At 39.6% G+C, this 23,804-nt stretch overlaps 2 protein-coding genes across 6 annotated transcripts; one reads left to right on the top strand and one right to left on the bottom strand.

The window, feature by feature from the left end:
• Window positions 1–227: 227 nt before the first annotated feature.
• On the bottom strand, window positions 228–9,550 carry LOC133125810 (fibronectin type III domain-containing protein 7-like). Of its 5 annotated transcripts, XM_061237465.1 has the most exons (14): window positions 8,390–8,709; window positions 7,760–7,775; window positions 7,282–7,539; window positions 6,938–7,195; window positions 5,127–5,384; window positions 4,268–4,519; window positions 3,844–4,098; window positions 3,360–3,617; window positions 2,920–3,174; window positions 2,523–2,777; window positions 2,024–2,284; window positions 1,859–1,888; window positions 1,617–1,658; window positions 228–839 (listed from the first exon to the last, which is right to left on the bottom strand). In XM_061237465.1, the coding sequence occupies exons 1-13, from the start codon at window positions 8,495–8,497 to the stop codon at window positions 1,627–1,629; spliced, it is 2,496 nt and encodes an 831-aa protein (XP_061093449.1). In that variant the 5' UTR covers window positions 8,498–8,709; the 3' UTR covers window positions 228–839; window positions 1,617–1,626. The 5 variants fall into 5 exon arrangements, 2 of the variants coding, with proteins under 2 accessions (XP_061093449.1, XP_061093448.1); XR_009708460.1 differs by lacking the exon at window positions 8,390–8,709 and adding an exon at window positions 9,454–9,550 and having other exon boundaries at window positions 1,617–1,888; XR_009708459.1 differs by having other exon boundaries at window positions 1,859–2,284.
• stxbp3 (syntaxin binding protein 3) lies at window positions 9,004–19,621 on the top strand. Its single transcript, XM_061237469.1, has 19 exons — window positions 9,004–9,111; window positions 11,312–11,361; window positions 11,555–11,636; window positions 12,006–12,082; window positions 12,193–12,265; window positions 12,385–12,485; window positions 12,840–12,985; window positions 13,166–13,259; window positions 13,354–13,478; window positions 14,187–14,282; window positions 14,378–14,438; window positions 14,544–14,609; window positions 16,051–16,131; window positions 16,633–16,789; window positions 17,022–17,128; window positions 17,325–17,426; window positions 18,085–18,170; window positions 18,634–18,779; window positions 19,045–19,621. The coding sequence occupies exons 1-19, from the start codon at window positions 9,066–9,068 to the stop codon at window positions 19,182–19,184; spliced, it is 1,836 nt and encodes a 611-aa protein (XP_061093453.1). The 5' UTR covers window positions 9,004–9,065; the 3' UTR covers window positions 19,185–19,621.
• The last annotated feature ends 4,183 nt before the right edge of the window (window positions 19,622–23,804 follow it).

Raw genomic sequence — 23,804 nt, 5'->3', positions numbered from 1 at the left:
CCTTTCTTCTGTATGATAACTGAAGCGATGTGTTTTATTCTGTGGATAACTGCTACTATGTGATATAATGAGTGTAAATAATCACATATTTGCATTTTTCTTTATAATAATGCGACCACATAATAATAGGACACCAGACTACATTAAGATACAAAGGCTGTATTTTATTTAAAGGAATATGTTTGTAGATGCCATTGAACATTATCACATATTTCACAAGACATTTGTAGTTTAACATAATTCATAAGAAACAGCTTTGAGCTTTGAATATCCTGAGATGAATAATACCTGTTGTATATATTTCACATAGGGAAAGACTGTCAGTTTATTTGAGTAAGATTCAATGCATTATTATCATTCAAATCACAATGGACAGAATTATTTGCAGTATAATATTAAACATCTTCAAATTCAAAAACTTAAAATGTGAAAAGTTATTGAGATTGTTCAAGCCATCACTGGAGAAAAAAAAACTCTCATGAAAAATAGACACAATAGATGGCACTTTTTCCCATAAAAAGCAACAATAGCACCTTTTATGTATGCTCTATGTGTGTGATGCATTATCGGCCATATTCAAAGAAAATTGTTGAATTACAATGTAATTATTGAATTACATTGTTTAAATAAAGGTACTGTTTAAGGTGTTGTTTCTTTAACTATTCAGCTTTGTTGTAAATATTTTGTAAACACAATATATAAGAATATTATAAAAACAATCACATTTTTCCAGAGTAGCAGATTTCTGACATTCAGAAGGTAGATTAGGGTGAGGTGAAATATCAGTTGGCAATGTTGGCAATCAGTTGGATGAATTATTGTCTTGAAGCCCCTTGAAGCTGCATGATAAAAAATAAAAAAATAGTAAATTCGAGTCATGGAAAACAATCATTTGCATTTGCATTATTTTTCCTGTAAAATATTTATTGAGAGACTCAGATGGCCATAAATCCAGTGTCAGCTTTCAGGTTCACTGTCACGCAATTTTGTATGACACAGGTGTGCATTGCTGGGTAACTAAACCTCCAAAATCCTAACAAATGACTCATTTCAAATGCCTATTAATTTACATAAATCTGGAATCGGGGGATTGCCATTCCCTCTCATGATCATGTTTCAGTAACAAGCAGTTCAGAGGACCATACTGATGTTTCGGATGGCTTGAAAATGTATTTAGTACTGTGAACATGACATTAGAGAATTTTGTATAGTGTATCATGGTTCCCGATTTGTTTAAACTTTCCTCTATTGTTCCCTCGTTTGGTGAAAAATATCCAGTTCAAAAGTATTACATGTATACCTTTTGACATCAGGCTTTTGTTAAATTAAGCGACTGCCTGTGGGCCATGGTCTGTACTATTTTCCACAAGAAAAAAAAAGCTTAAACTGATTTATGAGTGTATGGCAGTGATGTTATGTGATGCTATAGTGTTACACAAAGGACAGATGTCATTTCAAAGTTTATTTTGAAAGTGCTTGCCATGTACGATGTTGGGATTACATTTCATAGTTTTTTTCAAATGGCAAGAAAGTCCAGTGTAAAGACGTGTATTCTACATTTAACAGTTCATTGATACCCTGCAACCATTTTGTGTCCCACCCCAAAAATAACTTACATCTCATCAGCTAATTGACACTTCTTTTTCCTCGATAGATCACTGAAAAATGAACGGATTAGTGAATTCCAGAATTAATGGTTGTATTAGACAGAAAACAGATAAATGGCTACCACTGAGAAATTGAACTGCCTATTGTCAAGCGAAATCAATGCTGTCAATTAAACTTCTATATGGAGATGATAGCCTAAGTACTGTAGGTACACATGACATCATGTTAGTCCATTGACATATGACCTTACCCATTCCAACATTGCTTCCAGAACAGGAAACTGAAATAGGAGAGGAAGAATTATTAGCATGAATTTCCTAGCACACGCTGCAGGAAGTCTTTTCAAATGGATGACTACTTCTAAAGCAGCTCTTTATTATTCTTGTTGCTTTGTTGTTGAGGAGAAAGAATTTACCAGAATACATTCTTTTGGGACAGAACTTGATTTTTGTGCCATCCTGTGACAATGGGGCAACCACAACAGTGTAGACATCCCCACACATAATCTCAGAAACATCGCAGGAGTTACCACCCGGCGGGGGGGTGCAGGTGTAGTTGGAGTTTGCGCCAAACAGGTCAGCGGTATAGTTATTGAGATTGCCAGAGGAGTGCCAGTACACCCGGATGGTATTGTTGGTCATCCTGTAGAGCTTCACGCTGGAGGGGCAGCAGGCACCTTAAACAGGGAGAAGGAGAATGCTCAGATTTTCAGTCTTTCAGTTATCTATTATTATCTATAAGTACTAATGGGGTGGCCTGTAGTGTAGTGCTTAAGGTACATGACTGGGATGAGTACAAGGTCGATGGTTCCAGGGGAGGATTATCTCCTGCTTAGTCTAATTAACAGTAAGTTGCTTTGGATAAAAGTATCAGCCAAATTACATGTACTGTAATGTAATGTAATGTATACTCACTGGAAGAGAAGCCGTGGTAGGTGCACTCAGATTTATGCCCTGCCCTGCTGATGGCCTCCAGAGACACCGTATAATTAGTGCCGCAGGTGATGCATCCCATCAGGCAGTGGGTCTCTAGCGTATGGCATTTGGCATTGCCCCTTGGTGATGTCAGGGAGGTGACATATGACTGTGCTCCTGCGCCCTCCGACCAGGTAACGTTAGTCATAGCCTGAGTCACTTGTGTCACCTTCAGGACCTGAGGGCAACAGGGCCCTGGAAACACAGACATTTTTCTCCATGCCTTCAGCAACAACACATTACACATTAGCAGACACACGCTTTTTGTTGCAGAAAATACCAGAAAATGTAGTTTCGGTGATTACCGAGTCCTCTTGGATTGCCCTGGTTAACGTACCTGTTGCCAGGGGGAGGGTGTAGCTGGGTAGGCTCTGCCCTACCGATGTGCTGGCGATGGCGCTGACCTCATAGGTTGAGCCACACAGCAGATGGGAGATCTCGCAGGAAGTTCCAGTCGAGTGGCAGGTATGGGAGTCCATCTCACCCACTATGTTCACTGTGTAGTTTGCCTCCCTGTTGATGGCGCTCCAGGAGATGTTGACACTGGACGCATTGGTCTGTGTGATGCTGAGGATCTCAGGTGTGCAGGGAGCTGAAATGATAGGCATAGTGACAGTCATGGTTCCAGAGATGCCGTACTATATTTCAAAGCTCATTGAAAAAACAATATGGTAAGGTTGTGAATACGTGTCACAGAAAACCTGCGGTATCCTTGTACATTTCACCTGTTGATAATGACCCTTCCCCCCTCAGTACAGTGGTGTTTCAGCGTGTTACCTGTCTCCTCTGAGTGAGGTCTGCAGGTGTTGTTGCAGCCTCTAAGCTCACTGCAGGGCCGGACCACCACACTGTACCTGGTGTTACAGCTGAGGTCAGAGAGGGCGCACACAGGGGCTGTATCATTGCAGTGGATGAGGTGAGACGAGCCAGCCGCCTTGGTCTCGTACACCTCTGCCGCACGGACAGGCGACCACGTGATCTCCAGGGTTTCAGTGGACACCAGGAATATGGATACATCATCCGGGCAGCAAGGGACTTCAAACAGAGGGAGAAGGTCAGTACCACTTTAGAGATCATTTCACTAATATCCCAACACCCTACAAAGCACCTGTCAATTAGTATGCATACATGACTGGCTTTGAACGTGTACTGTATTGGTGTGGATTGCTGGATTGGATGAGAATTGCGTTATTTTATGTTCCCCATTGAATCCTTTGTTAATGGCCTCTAGCACTTGTCGGATGTGACTTTATTTGCTCACTGGTGGTGTAGTTGAGAACATGGCCAGGCAGGCTGGAGCCTGCTTGGTTGTAGGCAAAGACATTCATGAAGTAGGTGAAGCCACACTGGCAGTGGTAGTTGCAGGTGCTGCTGTTGGTGTTGCACAGCTCTTCACTCCCGTCGTCCCTCTTCACGAAGGCTTTGTAGTACTCCACCCAGGGCACCACGCTCCACACCACCGTGCAGTTCCCCGGCACCGGCTCCTCCACCCAGATCGACTCCGGAGGACATGGAACTGGGAACCACGAAACATTTTGGGATCAGCGTTCCACGTGTTGGGGCAAGTGTTAATTGTAGCACCTCAATATCCATGTATCCATTAGAATTTTGTGGAATGGTAGGCAATGCAATCCCAGTGAGGTGTGTTTTTTGACAAACCATCTATGTCCATGTAGAATACTTACAGGTGAGGAAGTCCTCTGGTTGAGAGGGGCCGCTAGGCCCTGCCCGATTTAAGGCAGTGACTGTGATGGAGTGGTTCTGACCACAGCTGAGGGGGCTGATGACACAGTAGCTGTCAGAGGAGGTGCAGTTCTGGCCAGTGGTGCTGAGAGCAAGGTAGCGGTCCGCTCCATGCACGCTCTCCCAGTGTACAGCCATGTCCTGAGAGCCATCCACAGTCAGCATCACCTGGACCGAGCCTGGGGTAGGAGGGCCTGCTCCACCCAAACGACCATAGGAGTGACACACAAGGAGAAATATTATCCTCTGAATATGAAGTAAGAATGACTGCGGTAAACATTTGTTGGGCATGTTTTGCTGGATCTCTATAGTTCATAGTGCATCTCAGTTCAGGGGATTCTTTAGTGATATAAATTAGGCTTATCGAGGGACTACATGAGTGGAGACTGGTACATGAGCTGAGGGTCAGAGCACGTTTTGCTGGCGCCTGTGTGGCTCTGGTATAACGAAATATGAGTGAGCACAATGAGAATATGAAACTCCACTCCTATCCACCCATTTTCCCCCAAGGTCTGGCTCTCATGTCTTTTCGGCAGTGCTTATTAGCAGGCTCAAGTTATGTATAAAGAATTATGAAGTCAAATATATTAATCCTGATCTGAGTCCATTTTTTATTTTTCCAGTAGTATAACACAGATATTTAGTCCCTTTTGCCGCCAATCTTTGGTAAAGGAACCTGTGTATGTTTATTAATGAGGGGCTTGACTGCATAAAAGGTGGAATTATCTATATGGGTTAAGTAAGCCCCATCGGTTGCACTCAAGACATTTGGCTTGAGATGTTTGTGATTAAAACCCTTACGTGTGGTCTGACAGACAGTGAAGTCCTCTCCTGGTATACTGTGGGGGTCCCAGGCATTTCCCTTAATGCAGTAGGTTGTGCCTGCCTCCAGGTCTGTGAAAGCCACAGATGTGTTGGTGGTGTTGAGCTTGACTCGAGTATCAGACCCCTCCATGATGATACACAGGGTATAAAGCACCGCATGCTCCACCCCATCCCAGGCCAGGAGGATGGTGCTGTTACTGGAAGAGGTGGAGTTGAGCTCAGGGGCAGCCACCACTGCAGACACCAGGAGCACATACAGGTTCAGTTAGCAGAGCCATCAAGCACATCTCCCACTGTGTCACAGGTAGGGCCACCAGTTTGCCTCCCCTTGTTTTCTGGCATGGTACTTCAGTCCTCCGCCAGCTAGAGGTCGCAACAGCCTCTTTATCAAAGGAATAGGGAACTTCCATCCATCCATCCATCCATCCATTATCTGAACCCGCTTATCCTGATCAGGGTCGCAGGGGGGCTGGAGCCTATCCCAGCATACATTGGGCGAAAGGCAGGAATACACCCTGGACAGGTCGCCAGTCTATCTCAGGGCACACACACCATTCACTCACACACTCATACCTACGGGCAATTTAGACTCTCCAATCAGCCTAACGTGCATGTCTTTGGACTGTGGGAGGAAACCGGAGTACCCGGAGGAAACCCACGCAGACACGGGGAGAACATGCAAACTCCGCACAGAGAGGCCCCGGCCGACGGGGATTCGACCCCAGGACCTCCTTGCTGTGAGGCGGCAGTGCTACCCACTGCACCATCCGTGCCGCCAATAGGGAACTTGCCGTTCCCTATTCCTTTCCTCAACATAACATTATTTCATTTAGTTTGTCATAGTTGTCTACTTGATAGTCTAGTCCTTGTGTAAGATTATCTGCTTGTATATTGGTCTACTTACTGTATGTTTGTGTTTGTCTGTCAGTCTATCAGTCTATATTTCATTTTTAGAAAATGTATCAGTACTTTGCTCTTTGTTTTGTCATTTTTTTTAACAGTTTGTTTGCTTAATTTCTTTTCTGTTTTTGTTATGCCCTCCCTTCAATGTTTTAATAAAAAATAAAAAATAAAAAATAGGTTCTCACCTCAGAAAGCTAGAAGGCTTACGATAAATTCTGTATTCTTGCTTAATATTTAAACAAGTGACAGTGACATCAACTATAGGCACTGCCTGCATATTGTACCTCACATTAGCACTTGTGAATTGAGTAATGGTCTGCAGAACTGAGAATGGATTTGTGCAAATAAAAGTAAAAGTAATCTCCTGTCTTAATTTCATTGTTTAGGAAATAATTTGTATATATATTTATCATGTTATATTCAAAAACACTTAATGCAAAATATTATAAGTTCAGGAACCCTAGTTACTCTCTCGCGTGTTGTGTGAGCAAGTCAGCAACTCTCCATGGGTTACTCTGGACTGTCTTCTGGGAGAGCAACAGCCTAGTTCTCAGGGTTTCTTTTTTTCATTGTGCTAAAGTGCAATGGTGGATACAATTACCACTGGTGCAAAATATTTCCCCAGACACAAGAATTAGCTGCACTTATGTGCCACAGCAGTGTTAAGTTTAAGATTAATGTCCAGTGATTTTTCAAAAGCAAATTAAGTAAAGAAAATGTAATGAATAAATACATGAAGAAAACTTTTTTTCAATGTCATACTCCACTGATTCATAAAGCCCCTGTTGATACAGATATTTTTGACATGAAAACAAAATAGCTAGGAATCTTCTAACTGTCCTCTTTTGTTTTAAATCTGGACTGCTGGCTGGAGAGAACAATACCTGTCTTTACTTCCACTGGCAGAGAAGGCTGGCTCATTCCTCCGCTGTTGACTGACATGACACTGAGGATGTAGTCGGTGTATGGTTGGAGGTGGAGCATCGTCCCTGGGGAAGCAGACACTGGAGTTTCGGAGAACTTCCCTTTCGTAGACTCCGCTCGCAGAACATATGAGCCAGCCCCGGGTACGGCACTGAACTCCACTGTGATGCTGTCGCTCTGTTTCGAGTATGCCTGCTCAATTGTTGGCACTTCAGGTGCTGCAGATGAACACAACTCACATAATTAGTTATGTCAGAACAATGTTATGTTACAAAACACATTTTGTCGAGTCTAAATAATTTACCTGTGACCTCTTCAAGCTCTGCACTACTCAGGACATGCAAAGCAATATCCACGGCTTCCACCTCCACGATGTAAATGGTGTTGGGAGTCAGTGAATTCACAGAGCCCATCACAGAATTTTCACTGAACTGGGCAAAGGCAGACGGCTCAGGCGAATTCTTTGGAGTTGCTGTGATCTTGTATGAGCTGGCACCTAAGAACTTACTCCACCGGACCGTCAAGCTTTTTGATGTTACCGTGTGTATGGCTAAATTAATATCTAGGTGAAAATAAATACAATGGACTTCATTATTAAATTATGCATTTACAACTGATAATAATGTTATCACAAAAGGGCATGCAAAAAGAGAAGAGTTTCTTTCAAAGGTTGCTTTGTAACATTATCATATTATTATATCATTCATTTATGGGAATGACAAATTGACAATGGCAATGAGAAACATTGATGAAACTATAACAGAAATTTGGAAAAGGTTTACCGTCTTGGGCAGCACTCTGTAAATGAAGCACAGAAATGCAGAGTTTACACTGTTGAATGCAACTGTAAACGCAATGATGTGATCTGCTGTGTGGCATGTATTTAGTTTCATAGCCTATATTTTATAATAATATATAATACACACAAATGTAGAAATATGGGTTCAAATATATTTTGAAAAGTATAGGGAAATAATGTATGTTCATGAGATCAACAACATGCACTTGCTAAAAGGAAGCACATTCTCAGAGTAGTCTTAAGAGGCTGAAGACAATCAGCCTCTTCTATGAAGCAGTATCTGTGACACACTAATACACAGCTGTATAGCTAGTCAGAAACTCAGATCAACACAGTCATGGTACTTCACAAAAGTGCCTCGGGGGGAAATAAATTGAACTACATTCACAATAGCAAATACAAGTATATATAATACATACTTATAGGCTACATTTAATTTGTTTATGTAAATCATGTTTTGAGATTCTTCTAATATATAATATTTTAAATTATATTTTAAGAAGTCAGTGAGGTCCAGAATACAATGCAACTGTGCAGATTAATAGGTATGATTTTTTAAATATAATAGACTACATTCACATGCACGCACACAGTTATTGCCTTTTATTCTTACCTGCGAGCACGTGCCAAGTAAGACAAAAAGCATAACCATCTTGAAATTCCTGGGTTGCATTCTTTCAGAGCTCTTTTTGGCAGACCCCTGAAAACTTTGAGGTCTCATAAAACTGTTGACCCTGGCAATACCGTTCTGTCCTGCTTTTTTGGTTTTGAGTTTGCTTGAATAGCGTTTTATCTTTTTTCTTTTCTTTTTCTTTTACACCACAAATCTTTTATCTGGATTAGCTGAAATAGTCGTGTGTGACCCCTCCTCCTGAAAACTGAGCACCTATCAGAGATGGAAAGGAAAATATACCTGCAGGCAGGTGGGCTTAATGCTGCACTTGACATTTTGGTGATGTAATTACATAATTCAGGTCATTCAAATATATTTTTAATTCAAATGTTCATATGTCTTGCAAATACACTGAAATTTGTGGATTGCTCATAAAATACAAGTGCATGACGCATGTATTTACAGTAATGCTCACAGTAAACAGTTTTTTCAGAAGGCTTCCCGTTTTATATGACCGTAGAACATTTCTCACATTTCATACAGACCAATGTATACTGAGCCCGTCTAACATCCCATTTCCTCTGTCTAATTTGAGAAATTTGATTAGCCACAGAACGTAGGGCGCACTTGTTGCGCATGGTGACGCACCCACGTACTGTTCACGAAAAAAAACAAGATGGCAACTGGGCCAGAGTACGGGCTAAAGAAAGTAGTTTGGCAAAGTAAGTTCAAGTTACTTTGAAGTTGTTCAACACAGTTACCTGGCCGTTAAAATAGAAGCCCAAGTGTATCTGGTTATTATGTTGGTTACTGTGGCTGTTGCTTTCTGTGGGTTTTTTGTCTGTTGGAACTAGCTAGCAGCAAGTTATCTTGTCTCTAATAATCGGGTTTGATAATATTTTCGTGTACGGAAGTTTTGAACACTATGAAGGCAAAGTAAGGTTGGCTAAAATGTTGTATGGTGCCACTCCCTGTTTCTTGACATCCGTATATTTAAAAAAAAGAAGAAGCAAAAGCTAGTAACTCTATGAAATAAACACAGTGCTGCGAATAGTATTACTTACATGTAAGTTAGCTACCGAACTAGCTAGCTAGTTAGCTGCCAGGTCGAGTTGGAAAGTCTGCACTGAATGATTCATTCCAAAAATCAAGGAAGTTTAGATGGCTTTTCCGAAGGGTCACTGTTTACACTGCAGTCGTATTCATGGGGAAATTATAGTTAATAGGTCAGATAGCGAACGAGCTAGGTGATTGGTTTTGATCTTTCTTTAGCGTGTATCCTGCTATCTTACGAACAGTTGATAGCTACCTACTTGCACTTGGATATCTAAAAGTTAAGTTAGCTAGATAAATTAGCTGGATTAAAACGTAAAACTCTGGCTAAGTTTAAATCATGTAACAAATTGAGACTCTTCCACAGGCCCTACATTTGTGCATCCCTTCTGCAGATGCTAGCTAATGTTACATTGTGTCATTCTCTGCCACTCAGCTAGCTAGCTAGGTGGCAAACGTACATGCCAATGTGAATGCTATAGCTTAGCGGAGAGTCAAGAAAGACAAGTAATGTTACTCTTTCACATGCACGCTGGCACAGTATCATATCAGTATCTGGGTACAGTACTATGCTTAATACGAAACTATTAAAACTTGTTGTTCTGAATAATGTAGTTATTACAGTCGTACAACATGCAAAATGAACAGGTCCAACATAAGATAACAGATAATTGATCCCAGGATGCATTTTGAATCCTTCAAAATTATACACCTGGAGACCACTGAATGTCTAGCTGCCAGTGGCTGAAATTTGGGATTTGTATCGATTGTGGAGCGTCATATCTTTGGCATTAAAATGGGGAAAAACCTGTAGTCTTGACACAATTTTGTGTCTACTTTCAGATGATGAACAATTTTCATAAGACTGCTCGGAAGAAATGTTATGGTCATTCATTAATGTGAAGTCGTGCTGCTTGGCAATTTGTTTTCAACATTTTATGTGCTTACTACATCAGCACCACTTGGTGTATCTAACTTACCATCTCCTTGGTTGAACATCTAACCGTTTTTGGTCATTTTCTGGGCAGATACAACATTGTAAAATTTCTGAATAAATTATTTATTTGACTTCATTTTTATTGTGACTTAACTTATTTACTAGAATTTCAAGTCTGAATACCATACACCAATTGTTGCTGATGTAGGAAGCCATCAAAGTAGGTTTTCTTTGAAATGATCAAAACACACCATACATGGCAATAACAACTAATTTTGTGTACGAAAGTAGGGCTATTATACCTTTTGCAGTACTGAAAGTTTCTTTTTAATAAGAGGCTGTCCACCTTACCAAGCACCTTACCAAATTGCTTGGTAATCACTAACACATTTTCTGGCCAGACCTAACTTTGTATACATTTTAAATAAATTATCTATTTGATTTAATGTTACTTGTGGGTAACCTTAACCAAAATATCTACCAGTCTTAGAAGTTTGGAAGTCATACACCAAGTGGTGCTGATGATGTATGTAAAATATTGAAAATAAATTGGCAAGTGGCTGTGTTATGAAAATCAGAGTTCATAATCTTTAAATAGACAGAAAGTTGTGTCATGGTACATGCTTTCAGGTTTTCCCCTGCTTTAATGCCAAAGATATGACGCTTCAAAATAGACTCCAATTTCAACTTGCAAGTTACTTTTTGGGTTATTATTATATTTTTTCAATATCTCCGGAACAACAAATCGAATGAAGCTAATGTTTTGCATGTTTTCAGTTGAATATATAAAGAACATTTACACAAGGTTTGAGCAAAATTGGAGTGGCCACCCCCCCACACCTCTTGTTGATTTTTCACCGAATTACCATTTTGTGTTTTACTCTTTATTAGCATTTTTTTTAACCAAATAATACCCCATTTGGATTATACAGGAATAAAAGAGACAATAATCGCAGACTGCAGAAAATCTGAAATATGGAAGGTATGTACATGTATATATGTTTCATGAATAGTAACACAAGATTGCATTTTTTTTTACAGTTGTTTGCTTAAAATTGCTAATTTAATTGAAGCATTTTTATGCCTACAGGCTTGGTATCTGTGTGTCATTTCTGTTTATGTGAGGAATAGCCTAGCCTCTATGTTTTATTTTTTCTCATGCCATATTGTTTCAGATAATGATACTGGACCCCTTTACCACCAAAATCTTGTCATCATGTTGCCGAATGTCAGATCTTGCGATGGACGGGTTTACCAGTATGTGACAACTGTTTAAATCACAGTGAAAGTTCTTTTTACAGTTGGGGGTTGGCAAATGGTTTATATTAATATAAAAAACAAATTTGGACGATCAAGCTTTAACTTTTTAAATATTGGAGCAAAGTTGCAGTTATAATATAAAGCATGTTACCTTGCAATATGTATATTCTAGTAACTTAGCTAGTGTGTAATTCTCTATTGTGTGAGTAGCTAATTGTAATTATAATGAGGGCATATTTTTCCTGCACTTTTTGCTATATTTCTAGACCAATTAGGACATGTTCAGGCATATTACAGGAATGTCCCTGAGGCATAGCTTTCAAAGAGGAAAGTTGATGAGTTGATTATTTTCACTTTCATTTGCAGTTGTCGAAGACCTCTTCAAAATCAGAGAGCCTGTTCCTGAAATGAAGGCAGTATACTTCATCAGCCCAAATGCCAAGGTGTGCACATATGAATTGCAGCTAGTGGTAGCAAGATGCTTGTTGGCATTTTAAAGAATTTAATAATAAATCATTGTGAGCAATCTGGAAATACTCAATTCCTCTTTCAGTGTGTTGAGGCCCTTATCGGTGACTTCAAGGTCAAACCCAAGTACAAAGCAGCATATGTTTATTTCACTGACTGTGAGTACATTTTTTTTAATGACGATATTTCAGTTAGTGTGCGATTTTGAAGTAGCTGCTCAGTATTAATTAGTGAACATGTTTCCATGTTCATGACGCAATTGTTGTTCTTGTTTCAGACTGCCCAGATGCATTATTCAATGAAATGAAGCAGCATTGTGCAAAGTATATCCGTGTTTGTAAGGAAATAAACATTTCCTTTTTGCCTTTAGAGTCTCAAGTAAGTACTTATTTCAGAACCAAGTGCAGTTGCTGTATATTTCAGGTTATGTAATTTATCCGGAACACTCACTTTATAAGGAACACTCACAAGACTATCCAAAATTCATGGTCTGGTCGCCAGTTTCTTAACTTATCTACCTACTAATTCTTAGGTATAATCATCAAAATCATGTTGAAATTTGTTTAATAGGTTTTTATGTAGGCCTCATAAGCAACTAAACTGATTTTCTCTATTTAGTGTTTTTGTGAGAAGGAGAGAATAAATTAATCTCATTTAAAAATGTCAATGTCACTTTAATATAGCTGAGTTGACCTGTTCCACCTCTGAAATGTGTTTTGTTTTATTTTGCAGGTGTTCACCTGTGACAATGCAGATGCCTTCAGAAGCATTTACAGTTCCCATAGTCGAGACAAAGACGAAACGCTGCAGAAATTAGCAGATCAGATTGTCACACTTTGCGCAACTTTGGAGGAAAACCCTGGAGTCAGATACAAGAAGTAAATGAGACGGAATAGCTGCCAGTTAATGTGGTACTACATTGGATCAGTTCTAAAACGGGATGACTACAGTGGAGCTGTACCATGCATCTGATTCTTCTCTGTCTATTGATAGGTTCATAATTATGAAATGTATTTGGTTTTAAAGAAGCCCCACATTTGTAAATCTTTTGTTTTTAGGGAGACAACATTAGGGATTTCAAAAAAGCTTGCTGAACTGGTAGACAAGAAACTCGCCCAACACTATGAATTGGATGAAAAGTTGAACAAAAAGGCAAGATGGTGTTGTGTAGATTTGACATTATACTTTGTTAAAAGTATATGACTTGCCTTCCCTGTGCTTACTAGTATACGTTGTGTGTCTAAAGGGAAAGACTCAGGCACAGCTTCTCATTGTTGAGAGAGGATTCGACCCTGTGAGCCCAATCTTGCATGAACTGACATACCAGGCCATGGCCTACGACCTCATCCCCATCCAGAATGACATCTACAAGTAAGGTCATCTTTCAATCCCATTTCAAATATGAAATGTCTGCTTTTTTTCCCCCACATACAGTAGATTTGTATTGGATTGTCTTTGATGTAATCTACTCGATATAGACTTGGACTAGTCCTTCTAATTTGCATGGAAATGGTTATACGTATCCTCTGCCCTTTAGATTTTGGGTTCATTCCAATCGCTTATTTTTACTAACTTTTTATTTATTTATTTATTTATTAAAAAAAAAAAAAAAATTCTCCTTGCTCCTGACTCAGAAATTGATCGAGGTCCACCATCTTTAAGGACATTTCAACCCCTAAAATGTTCCTTCTAGCAGCTAGAGGTGTAAGTTAGGGACTTCCAATCTTTCCTTTGAGCAAGAAAACATCAGATCATCCTTTGTGGAAGTATTTTTACGGAAAGCCTGACAAATAAACAATCGACATCCAACGTGGTTTGAACTTACGTTTGAAGGAGGAAGACCTTCCATTTGCCTAATTCATGTTTTCTCCATTTCCTCATCTTATTCTTCTTTCATATTTTCCTAGCCTCTCCCAATGGGTGGAGTTAGGAGCAAGAAAATGATAAAGAAAAATAATGAATGAGCCCATTGAATTTTATGAGACTTCCAAAGTCATACAAAGCTATTGACATTTTTTACTTTTCAGCACATGGTGTTAGTTTTGCTCACGCTGGTGTATGCATCATATGTTGGCTCAGATTCAAGTCGAAAGGGGCAGAGAAGGAGGCCCAGCTGAATGAGAGCGATGAGCTGTGGATCAGGCTTCGGCACATGCACATCGCAGAGGTGTCAGAGTAAGTACTGGAAATCTACCCAGCTACATTAGAGCCAGCTTGCTAACGCCCTTGATTCTGTTACTAGTCATGACACTTGTCTGTTCTGATACCAGACAGATCCCAAAGCTGGTTAAAGAAATCTCTGCAAGCAAGAAACAACAGCCTGATGGAAAGGTTGTGATTTTGTACTAATCCCTCTTGTTTAACATTTGTTAAGAAGTCTGGATTCACTGGCCCTCAGAAGTTGTTTTAAGGTGCGTCCCTTGTTTTTGCTCTCAGATTACGATAAGCGGTTTGACCCAGCTCATGAAGAAGATGCCTTCCTTCCGGAAGCAGCTTTCAGAGGTACAGGAGCTCCGGCTGATCGCTCTGCTAGGCATGAGACAATGCACTGCCAATGTGCTGCCTTTTACAAAATGTAAAAATAGAAAAATAAGTTGAATACAGGAAACACAACCCCCTAACCCTTTCAGTCCCAAGAGTGCCATATGGCACTGAAACGTAACTACCGTAAAAGCCATATTGCACTCTCAACCTTATACCTTTTCAACCAATCAAAATGACTGCTTTACTGTCATTTTAAGGTTCTGTTCCACTGAAAAAATTAAATGTTCAGTCATATGTTTTTCTGTTTTCTGCTGCACATCGTCCCTCAGATGTTCCACTTTCAGGATAATACCATCTTTTGTATGATGACGCCATGTGTATGGTGAAATTAGTATTTCTATCTTTGGAGTCGATTTTGGATGATATTACAGGACTCTTTAATACGGCTCAAAACAATTTTCAAACATGTTTTATTTAGAATCTGAAATAATTGTAACGACAACTTACTTGGTTCAGATTATAGACTGGTACAAAAATGTTCTAATTAATCATTTTCGCCCATTTCAAGTCCATACCTCATGATAATCGAAGTATGTGCCCCTGAAATGATCTGGAAGACCAACGATGCGTTTTTGGTGGAACATAACCTTTAGCCCCGATTGAAACCCAACTCAATCTCAACCAAAGCCAGAACGCCTTTGGATTTGGGTGGAGCCACTTCATATTGGGCTTGGGACTGGTTATCTCAAGTTTTCCTATGCGTTGAACATTAGAAATGGGTGGCCTGTAGCGTAGTGGTTAAGGTAAATGACTGGGACACGCAAGGTCGGTGGTTCTAACCCTGGTGTAGCCACAATAAGATCCGCACAGCCATTGGGCCCTTGAGCAAGGCCCTTAACCCTGCATTGCTCCAGGGGAGGATTGTCTCCTGCTTAGTCTAATCAACTGTGCGTCACTCTGGATAAGAGCTTCTGCCAAATGCCATTAATGTAATAATGTAATGTAGAAATAAAATATCAATTCAAATCACTGTCATATATCAAATACTTTTGTTAAAAACATATGTAACGTGACTTAGTGACTTTGCTTTGATTTTGGTAGTTATACATAAACTCAACTTTTACAGAATTACTGTAGGTAACCTACTTTAGGTGTTTAACATGCGTAGCCTAGTAAAGTAAGCTACGAATTCAAGCCAACTTTGTTTTTAGGTGAGCGTTTTAATCTGTCTCATGCAGGAACCTGTTTCATGCTGCCATTGTTTTGCATCACAATATTCCATACATTATTTTGTCTCTTGCTCTATAAACCAGGTTATTTACTTCAACAAAATATACTGTGGAAGATAATTTCATTCTTCTTTTTTGTTTTGGTACTATTGGAATTATACCAATTGTACCTGAATAAATAACAGTATGATCCAGTATATTATTACTTCATTTATATTTTATATTTACAGAAAACGGTACATCTGAATTTAGCTGAGGAATGCCTGGAGCACTTTCAGAAGGATGTGCAGAAACTGTGCAAAGTAGAGCAGGTAAGATTTGATTTTGAATTTTTAAAAATTAATAATCACTCTTGCCAAACAGATTGTGATTGAACACATTAGTGATTATTATGTTGTATCAGCTATTCGCTTCTGTATGTTTGCATGTCACTTGGCTCTTATTTGAAGAAGGTAAGTCTTTTTCTTTCAGGTAATCTGTGCACCCATTATTCATATATTAAGAATCATGTTTTCGGTATTGATAGCTTGATAGCTAACGCATTTGTATTTATGAACATTTTGATGGACTACCTATATATGGATGTACTGTATATATGCTGTATGAAATATTGCCACGACCAAAACGTTTTTTTGAAATAAAAGTACTCAGAGACTTATTTTGAATCATTGAAATTAGAAGAGTGTTTGGTCTATGGTCTTTTGACAGCGCTTAGTTCCTCCCTGTTTAAGCCTTAGTGAGTGTAATCTGGAGCTCTTATTTGCAGTGAAATTAGCTGCAGGGTCATGAGTACTGCCCTGTGTGTTGGTTAGGATCTTGCAGTGGGCAATGACGTTGAAGGGCAGAAGGTGAAGGACCCGATGAGGACGCTGCTTCCCGTGCTGCTACCCCCCTCCCCCAACGATGACAAGAAAATCTCCGCCCATAACAGGATCCGAGCTGTGCTGCTCTACATATTCAGCCTTAACGGTCTGTTTGTGGCCCTTTTCACTCGTTTGCAAAAACCAGGGAAACCTGATCCAGTATTAGCACTCCATTTTAAGGCACTTTGTAAAAACGTTCACAGATACGATTTCATCTGGTTGAGTCAAACTTTGTGATTATGAATGTCTGTCGTAGTAGTGCTATTAGATATAAATAATGAAGTATTTTGTAATGGTGAACGATGTCGGTTTGCATTTCAATCATATGCTGTATGTAGGCACAACTGAGGAGAACCTGAGTAAACTGATTCAGCACGGGAAGATCGAGGACCAAAAGGAATACATTCTGAATTGGAAGGAGCTTGGAGTCCCCATCATTTCCTCTGTGAGTGATTTTTAAATCGTTTTCACACAGCTTTTCAACTGTGGACCTACAGTGCGACTTTTTGTATTATTGTTGGCCAGGGGAAATAGAGAGTGACCGTCTTTTCTCGATGATTTGTTTTATATGGAAGCATGCTATTGTGGTGGTGCGGCATCACCAGTCTGATTCTGAAGTTCCTGTGTCTCTTTCTTCACAGCCTAGCTTATTCTCATTCCGTAAGACGTCACGGAGGGACCACTCCCAAGAAGAGACGTATAATCTCTCTCGATGGACACCCGTCATTAAAGATGTGATGGAGGTTTGTACTGTAGGACTGTATGGGTGGGGAGTGACTGTTTATAACTTGTGGTACTTTTGAGTTTCGATGGCAGGCATACTAGAGCATCAGTCAGCACTGTGGCCTATATATGGGTTACATTGCTATTCAATTCCAAAGGGTTAGCATGTAGCTATGTGAAATAAGGATTGTCAAAAGGCTCTTCTCTGATATTTTCTGATCCACGATAATGGCCAACCCCTGGATCATCACTACGCCCTACATATGCTGCTGTATAAGATTTTCATACAAGATTGACGTTTTAACCTTTTTGTTGATTTGAAGTCCTAATTTTATTTCCAGTTAAGGCTTTTTATCTGAAGCTTCCATTTCCCTCTGCGAAAGAGATGGTTATTTGTTTTGGGTTATTTGTGCAATCACATACACACAAATTGCTTTCAGCTATAATTAAAAAAAAATGTGTTAAAGAAAAAAAAAAAAATCTCATTTTAAATCCTATATTTTACTGCTAAATACATATGTATATCCATGCATTCCTTAAATTCTATCTTGTCGTTAACTGAGCCCTTCTTTATATATTTGCCAAAACTGATTCCCATGCTGTATTTGAATGGTTTAAAATGGGGGGGGGGGGGGGGGGGAGAGAGAACTGTGGTCACTGGTCTCCTGTGGTCTGTAGGACGCTGTGGAGAATAAGTTGGACAGCAAGGAGTGGCCACATCTGTCTGAGTGTCCAGCAGCATGGAACGGGTCTGGAGCTGTGAGGTATGAGGAATAATGATGTCATACACACACACCCTCTGCTCAATCCACAACTTCTCAAAAGATAGGGTGTCCCGTATTCTCTCGCAGTTACATGACCCAAGTTATTCAGCTGTACAGTGGGGTGGGTGGCACTGCTGGATGTATGCTGGAAGTACTGTCGATTTTGGCAATTCTTAAAAATATTTTTTAGCCTGAAAAGATGGGGAAAGTAGTCAGGTGTTCAGTTCTTTTTAGTCAAAATTGTCTGGGAAGTTGTTCATTTCTCAATCAGTGATGTGAGCTTGTCTTTCTTGTTTTAATGATGGTAATTCACCTCATTGCTGTGTGCCATCTGTATTGTCCCTTCAGCGATGCGTAGTACTCTGTTAGACTGTCTGGTGGGAACACTTGGGTTGTCTATTGTGAAGGAAGCAGAAAGAGTTTGTGTGGATAGGGCAGTTCTGACCGCCCTGTTCTTTCACAGTGCTCGTCAGAAACACAAAGCCACCCAGGAAGAGCGCAGGAGCGGGGCCAGGCTCATCGTCTTTGTCATCGGAGGCATCAGCTACTCTGAGATGCGCTGCGCATACGAAGTGACAAAAGCGGTGAAATCCTGCGAGGTCATCATCGGTGGGTGTTCCAGCCACCTCATTGGCCACGCTCTCCTTTCAGAATAAAACACCCCTACCCTGTTTAGAGTAATAAAATAGACCATGCTACATTGGACATCATTTACCTGCTAGGTTTCCAGTTTTTGTTTTAGTTGTTTCTTCCCAAAAAGTACTTGTTGCTGCATATTTGACATTTCTATTTAGCTTTTCCTTTGCTTTTTTTTTTATGAAAAGAACATTAAAAGGTTTAACATTTTTTAATGAATGTTTAATTTTTGTTTTAGGCTCCTCCCACATTGTGACCCCCATCAGACTGCTGGATGACGTCCAGTCCCTGAGCAAGACCCCCATGCAGAGCTTCACTATTACGGAAGAGTCGAGTCCGATGCCGACCTTCACAACTGAGAATGAGTCCACTGCGTGAGTGCGTGGAGCACTAAATACTGAGAAGGAAGACTGAAGGGAATTTATTTCATCATTATACTTTATAAAACCGCTTTTAATATAACACTTCTATAAGTTCAGTTACTACAAAAACCTGTCCAATTCATTTTTGTTTATGATATTCCAGGTTTGAAAATCGTAAGGGTTGCTGGACTTTTTGAGACCTTGTGCATTACTAGTGTATATATTTAAACATTATCTCCTTTTCACAAAGCTTTTCGACAATTACGTGTCTACTAAGAGTATTTTGAACATAGGGGTTGCTAATGCTGGCTAACAGAAATAAATGGATGATGTGCTTTGATTAAGATTGATACAGTCATAAATATTGTGTAGTTATGCTGTATTGAAAGAGCATGGACAAGGATATGCATAAACATTCAATTAAATGTGATGGAATAAAGGGTATACAGTTTGCATGTGTTTTCTGATGCTCAACATTTTTTGTTATTAGATTATCATTTGCCTTAGCAATTAATATAAAGTATATTGAGAACACTAACTGCATTTCCACGCTCAAGATTTAAACCAGAAAGAAACCACAAACCTATTGTTTAGCTTTTCAAACTGGTTGTGGTCATTTAGTTGAAGATGATTCAAAAAGTGCTTGGCATAAGCCTACAGCTGTGAGGGGGAAGTTTATCAGGAACACTGCAGAACATCATGAGACTCCTGTGCCAGGAAATTAAATAGGCAAATGACGTCTCAGAATGAAAAGATAAATGAGGAACACCTCTGCAGCGTTCCAGTAAAAGGGTAGGCTATTCCAAAATACAGTTGAAAACACTTCATCAGATTCCACATTACAATAATGGGTAACATAATATTCTCCAGGAAAATATGCTCTAAAATGGGATCTATACACCTGTGACATTAAAAACAAATAAAGGGCAGTTCAATAGAAACTCAATAAGTCCAGGTTTTGTCTGTGGTATCCAGAATTTGAGGGCCACAGGTGTCAGGTGACCAACTTAGGTGAGGGACAATGGGCACTGCCCATTCTCAGGAAATGATAAGGGTTTTTGTAATGCAAGATATTAAGTTTGCCCTACTTTATATCAAATTGGATTTGATTGTATCCATTGTCGGTATATAAATGTACACAGGATGTACGGCCGATTGTATCATATGGTGTAATGTAATAATATTATGTATGACGACTTGGTAAAGGGTAATTCATTTTAAGAGTGCGTTTTGTTTGCTGTTGAAATTTGCTGTGGGCTTTGTGAGCAAGGTTGGTGCGCCACCGTGCGTTTACCTACTTCTGGAATGTTCCACCATCTTCGCTTAGAACAGAGGCTGCAGTTAATTATTACGCTTTAATTATAACAGTGCTTGAATTGAAGAATGATGTAAATATTGAGATCCGACACATTTACTCCCTTTGCTGTCTCGGTACAAAGCAGACTCCAGTCTCATCCACTAACACTCAAAAGTCTGTATAAAAACAAAATAAAAAAGGTAATATTTAGGAAGACTCATGAAATGAATGTTTTCTCAGATTAAACCCTGTTCATTAAAGGTACAATAGGTAAGATTTTTGTGTTAAAACATTGTTACAAGACCATTGTAAATCCCTTCCTATCATTGAAAAAGGCTCACTGACATGTCGACTGGCATTTTATACCTAGTCTTACTCATAGGTAAAGTGGAATAGGAAACTAGTTTTGCAGTGGATTGCCTGTGACCTCTTTCAATCCACAGAGCAGCAGCACATGACATACTCTGGGCCTCCATAGAGTGTGTCATGCAACTGCTACACCCTAACAGATAGGGGAAATGCAACCATTACTGTTTGAGGAAGTTACAGGCCTAAACCTGGCTCATATCCATGATTTTAAAAAATCACCCAGTACACCGGAACCCAGGGTCAAAAATCGGCACAAAGTGTTTTATTCACTTGGTATTGGTCTAGGTCATTTTTGTTAGTGCACCAATTGTCGATCTGATTAACTATAAAGATTGTTGAATTTTGACATTTGTATTTTTGTTTCTGTGAAAATCCCGAAGGCAAAATAAGGCTTTTTCTTTATATTTTGTATCAACAAACACCACTCATTCTTACATTATTTTTGGTTTAACATCTGAAGTGATCCAGTCCTTCACCTTGCATTGGTTAAAATGGCTTTCTCATGTCTATGCTCGGTCTGTTTCCAGTTCTAGAATGTTATCTAAAGAAATATTAGGAGAGGTGTAGCTCTGTACATGGAAAAACATCTCCAAAGAACACTTTAAGGCAGGGGTCGGCAACCCTGGTCCTGGAGAGCCGCAGGGTGTGCTGGCTTTCGTCTCCACCTTAAAATAAGCAACCGATTCAGACCCAAGAAACCAGGTGAGGTGAGTTAACTGTGCAATCAACGGCTTTCATTGATCAATTAATGCCAAGTAACAACGAAAGCCAGCACACCCTGCGGCTCTCCAGGACCAGGGTTGCCGACCCCTGCTTTAAGGTTATGTTCCACTGAAAATGCATCTTTGGTCTTCCAGATCATTTCAGAGGTACATATTTCAATTATCATGAGGTATGGACTTGAAATGATAAATTCTACTAAATATGTAAATTACCTCATTTGCATACTTTATGCAAGATGGTGGAAATGAGACATTTGAACATTTTTGTAGCAGTCTGTAATCTGAACCAAGTAAGATACCGTTATAATTCTTACAGATTCGAAATAAGACGTGTTTGAAGATTGTTTTGAGCCATTTTATCACCAGTACACAGTAGTAATTTTTTTTTTTAATTCTGGATTTTTCATGAACAATTATGAAATTTCAGGATCTAACAATGAGATTCATGCATGAGATGCTGTACCTGCCCCTATAGCTTTAATAATTGGCTGAAAACACTCCTGGATATGGAGTAAATGTTTTGAAATGTTCTGTACAGTACCTGAATGGGGCAGGTTTGGGACCCTTGAGTTGTTTTTGAAAACTACAGTCCATTCTCTGTATTGTGAGGCACAAGAGACAACCTTTCCTGCTGCTTTAACCTTGTATCAGTATACAAGGGGAAACACTTGCAGTACAGTGGGTAGCCATAGTGCCGGGGGCCCAACTCCAGTAAGATTACTATTTAAAGATCACATTGGTGAAAACCGAGAAATTGGGAAAACGGTTGTTTATTAAGAACATCAAGTAAAAAAGCATTGTTCCTTGAAACAGAGCTTCTGCAATTTCTCCTCTTATGGACCTCCCAGGCAGTTTCTCTATCTGAATAATTACAACCTTGATTGGAGAAGCTCTGTTTCTTTACAGAAGGAGATTCACACCTACCATGAAATGTAAATTCAGTAACCACTGACGGCTGTGTAGCTTGTAACGGCGAAATGCATAATGCATAATGAAGTATATTTCCAACAAATTTATTTCCCAGACTTCCAACTGCATTACATGTAAATGTCAGTGTACATAACAGAATTGAATGAAGAATATGTTCTCTGGCTTCTATGAATGCTTCCGATTGGGATGTCAGTTGAAAGGTCATTCGGTAGCATTCCTTTTTAACAGTTATGCATCAATTGTTAAATAGGAAGAGAATGTGCAACTAGTGAATTTGTTGAAACCCATAATAAAATGTACATACAATTGTATCCTTCACATGTGATGAAAACTCAATTTTCCAAGGACAGGCCCAAGGTTTATCTGGATGCCTCAGGGCAGAGAATCAGATCCCCCAATACACACACAGACACATGCGCCCAAACACAAATTCCCCCGCCCACTGTTTTATCAACCTGATCCCCATGAGGGAGGATGTATCAGCTGTTATGAAAGCTCCTTTACTGTTACAACATCAACAATCATATTCCCTCTACTAAAAACTGATTTTATTTAGATTAAATGTGACTCCAGTTTATGCTTGAGCACCCTGCTAAAAAAAACAATTCAAGGTTTTGAAACAGCTGGTAGCTGATTGACCAGTTCAACCAGCTCCATACTCAACATGGTTTGACCAGCTCAAGCTATATTTTGAAACAGCTGGTAGCTGGTATTTGAAGCTGGTCATAGCTGGATTTTACACCAGGTTAAAGCAGCGATGTTTGTGAAAACTATAAAGCCCTGGTAAGACCCCTCCTTTTTTTCTGCAATGACACTCCATTAAGTATTGTTTCACATTATAATTATGTAACAGATGCTCTTACCCACAATGCTGGAATCCTAACAGTGCCAGCCAGTGAACCACATTCCCAAAATAGCACGTGTATGAAACACCACAAAAGCACTACCTGTAAATGTAAGTTAACTATGCTGACATAAAACCACAGCACAAATGAAAATGTACAGACAAACATACATTACACATACTTACAGTTTGCCCTAAATTACTTAATGACATTCGAACATGATCATTATGTGTGCTACTGTAATACCACAGTATTTCAAATGTTATTTCGGTCAATTATTTTGAATACAAGCCACTGCCTTTCTGGGGTTTAAATAAGTCAACCTTTTGTCTCAATCTATGGTGTCACAAATGCAGCAGGTGTCATATGATACAGTCTGGCGGGACAGAGCAGCTTCCCCACTCTATACAGAACATTGTTTGTGTGTCTCCTCTCATGAAAGCGTTAGTCACGAATGTAATGGAGCACTCTTG

The sequence above is a fragment of the Conger conger genome, chromosome 4 (assembly GCF_963514075.1).
Source record: "Conger conger chromosome 4, fConCon1.1, whole genome shotgun sequence".
Classification (NCBI taxonomy): Eukaryota; Metazoa; Chordata; class Actinopteri; order Anguilliformes; family Congridae; genus Conger; species Conger conger.
The sequence above is the reverse complement of the archived record's forward strand: the minus strand, read 5'-3'. Positions and strand labels throughout refer to the sequence as shown.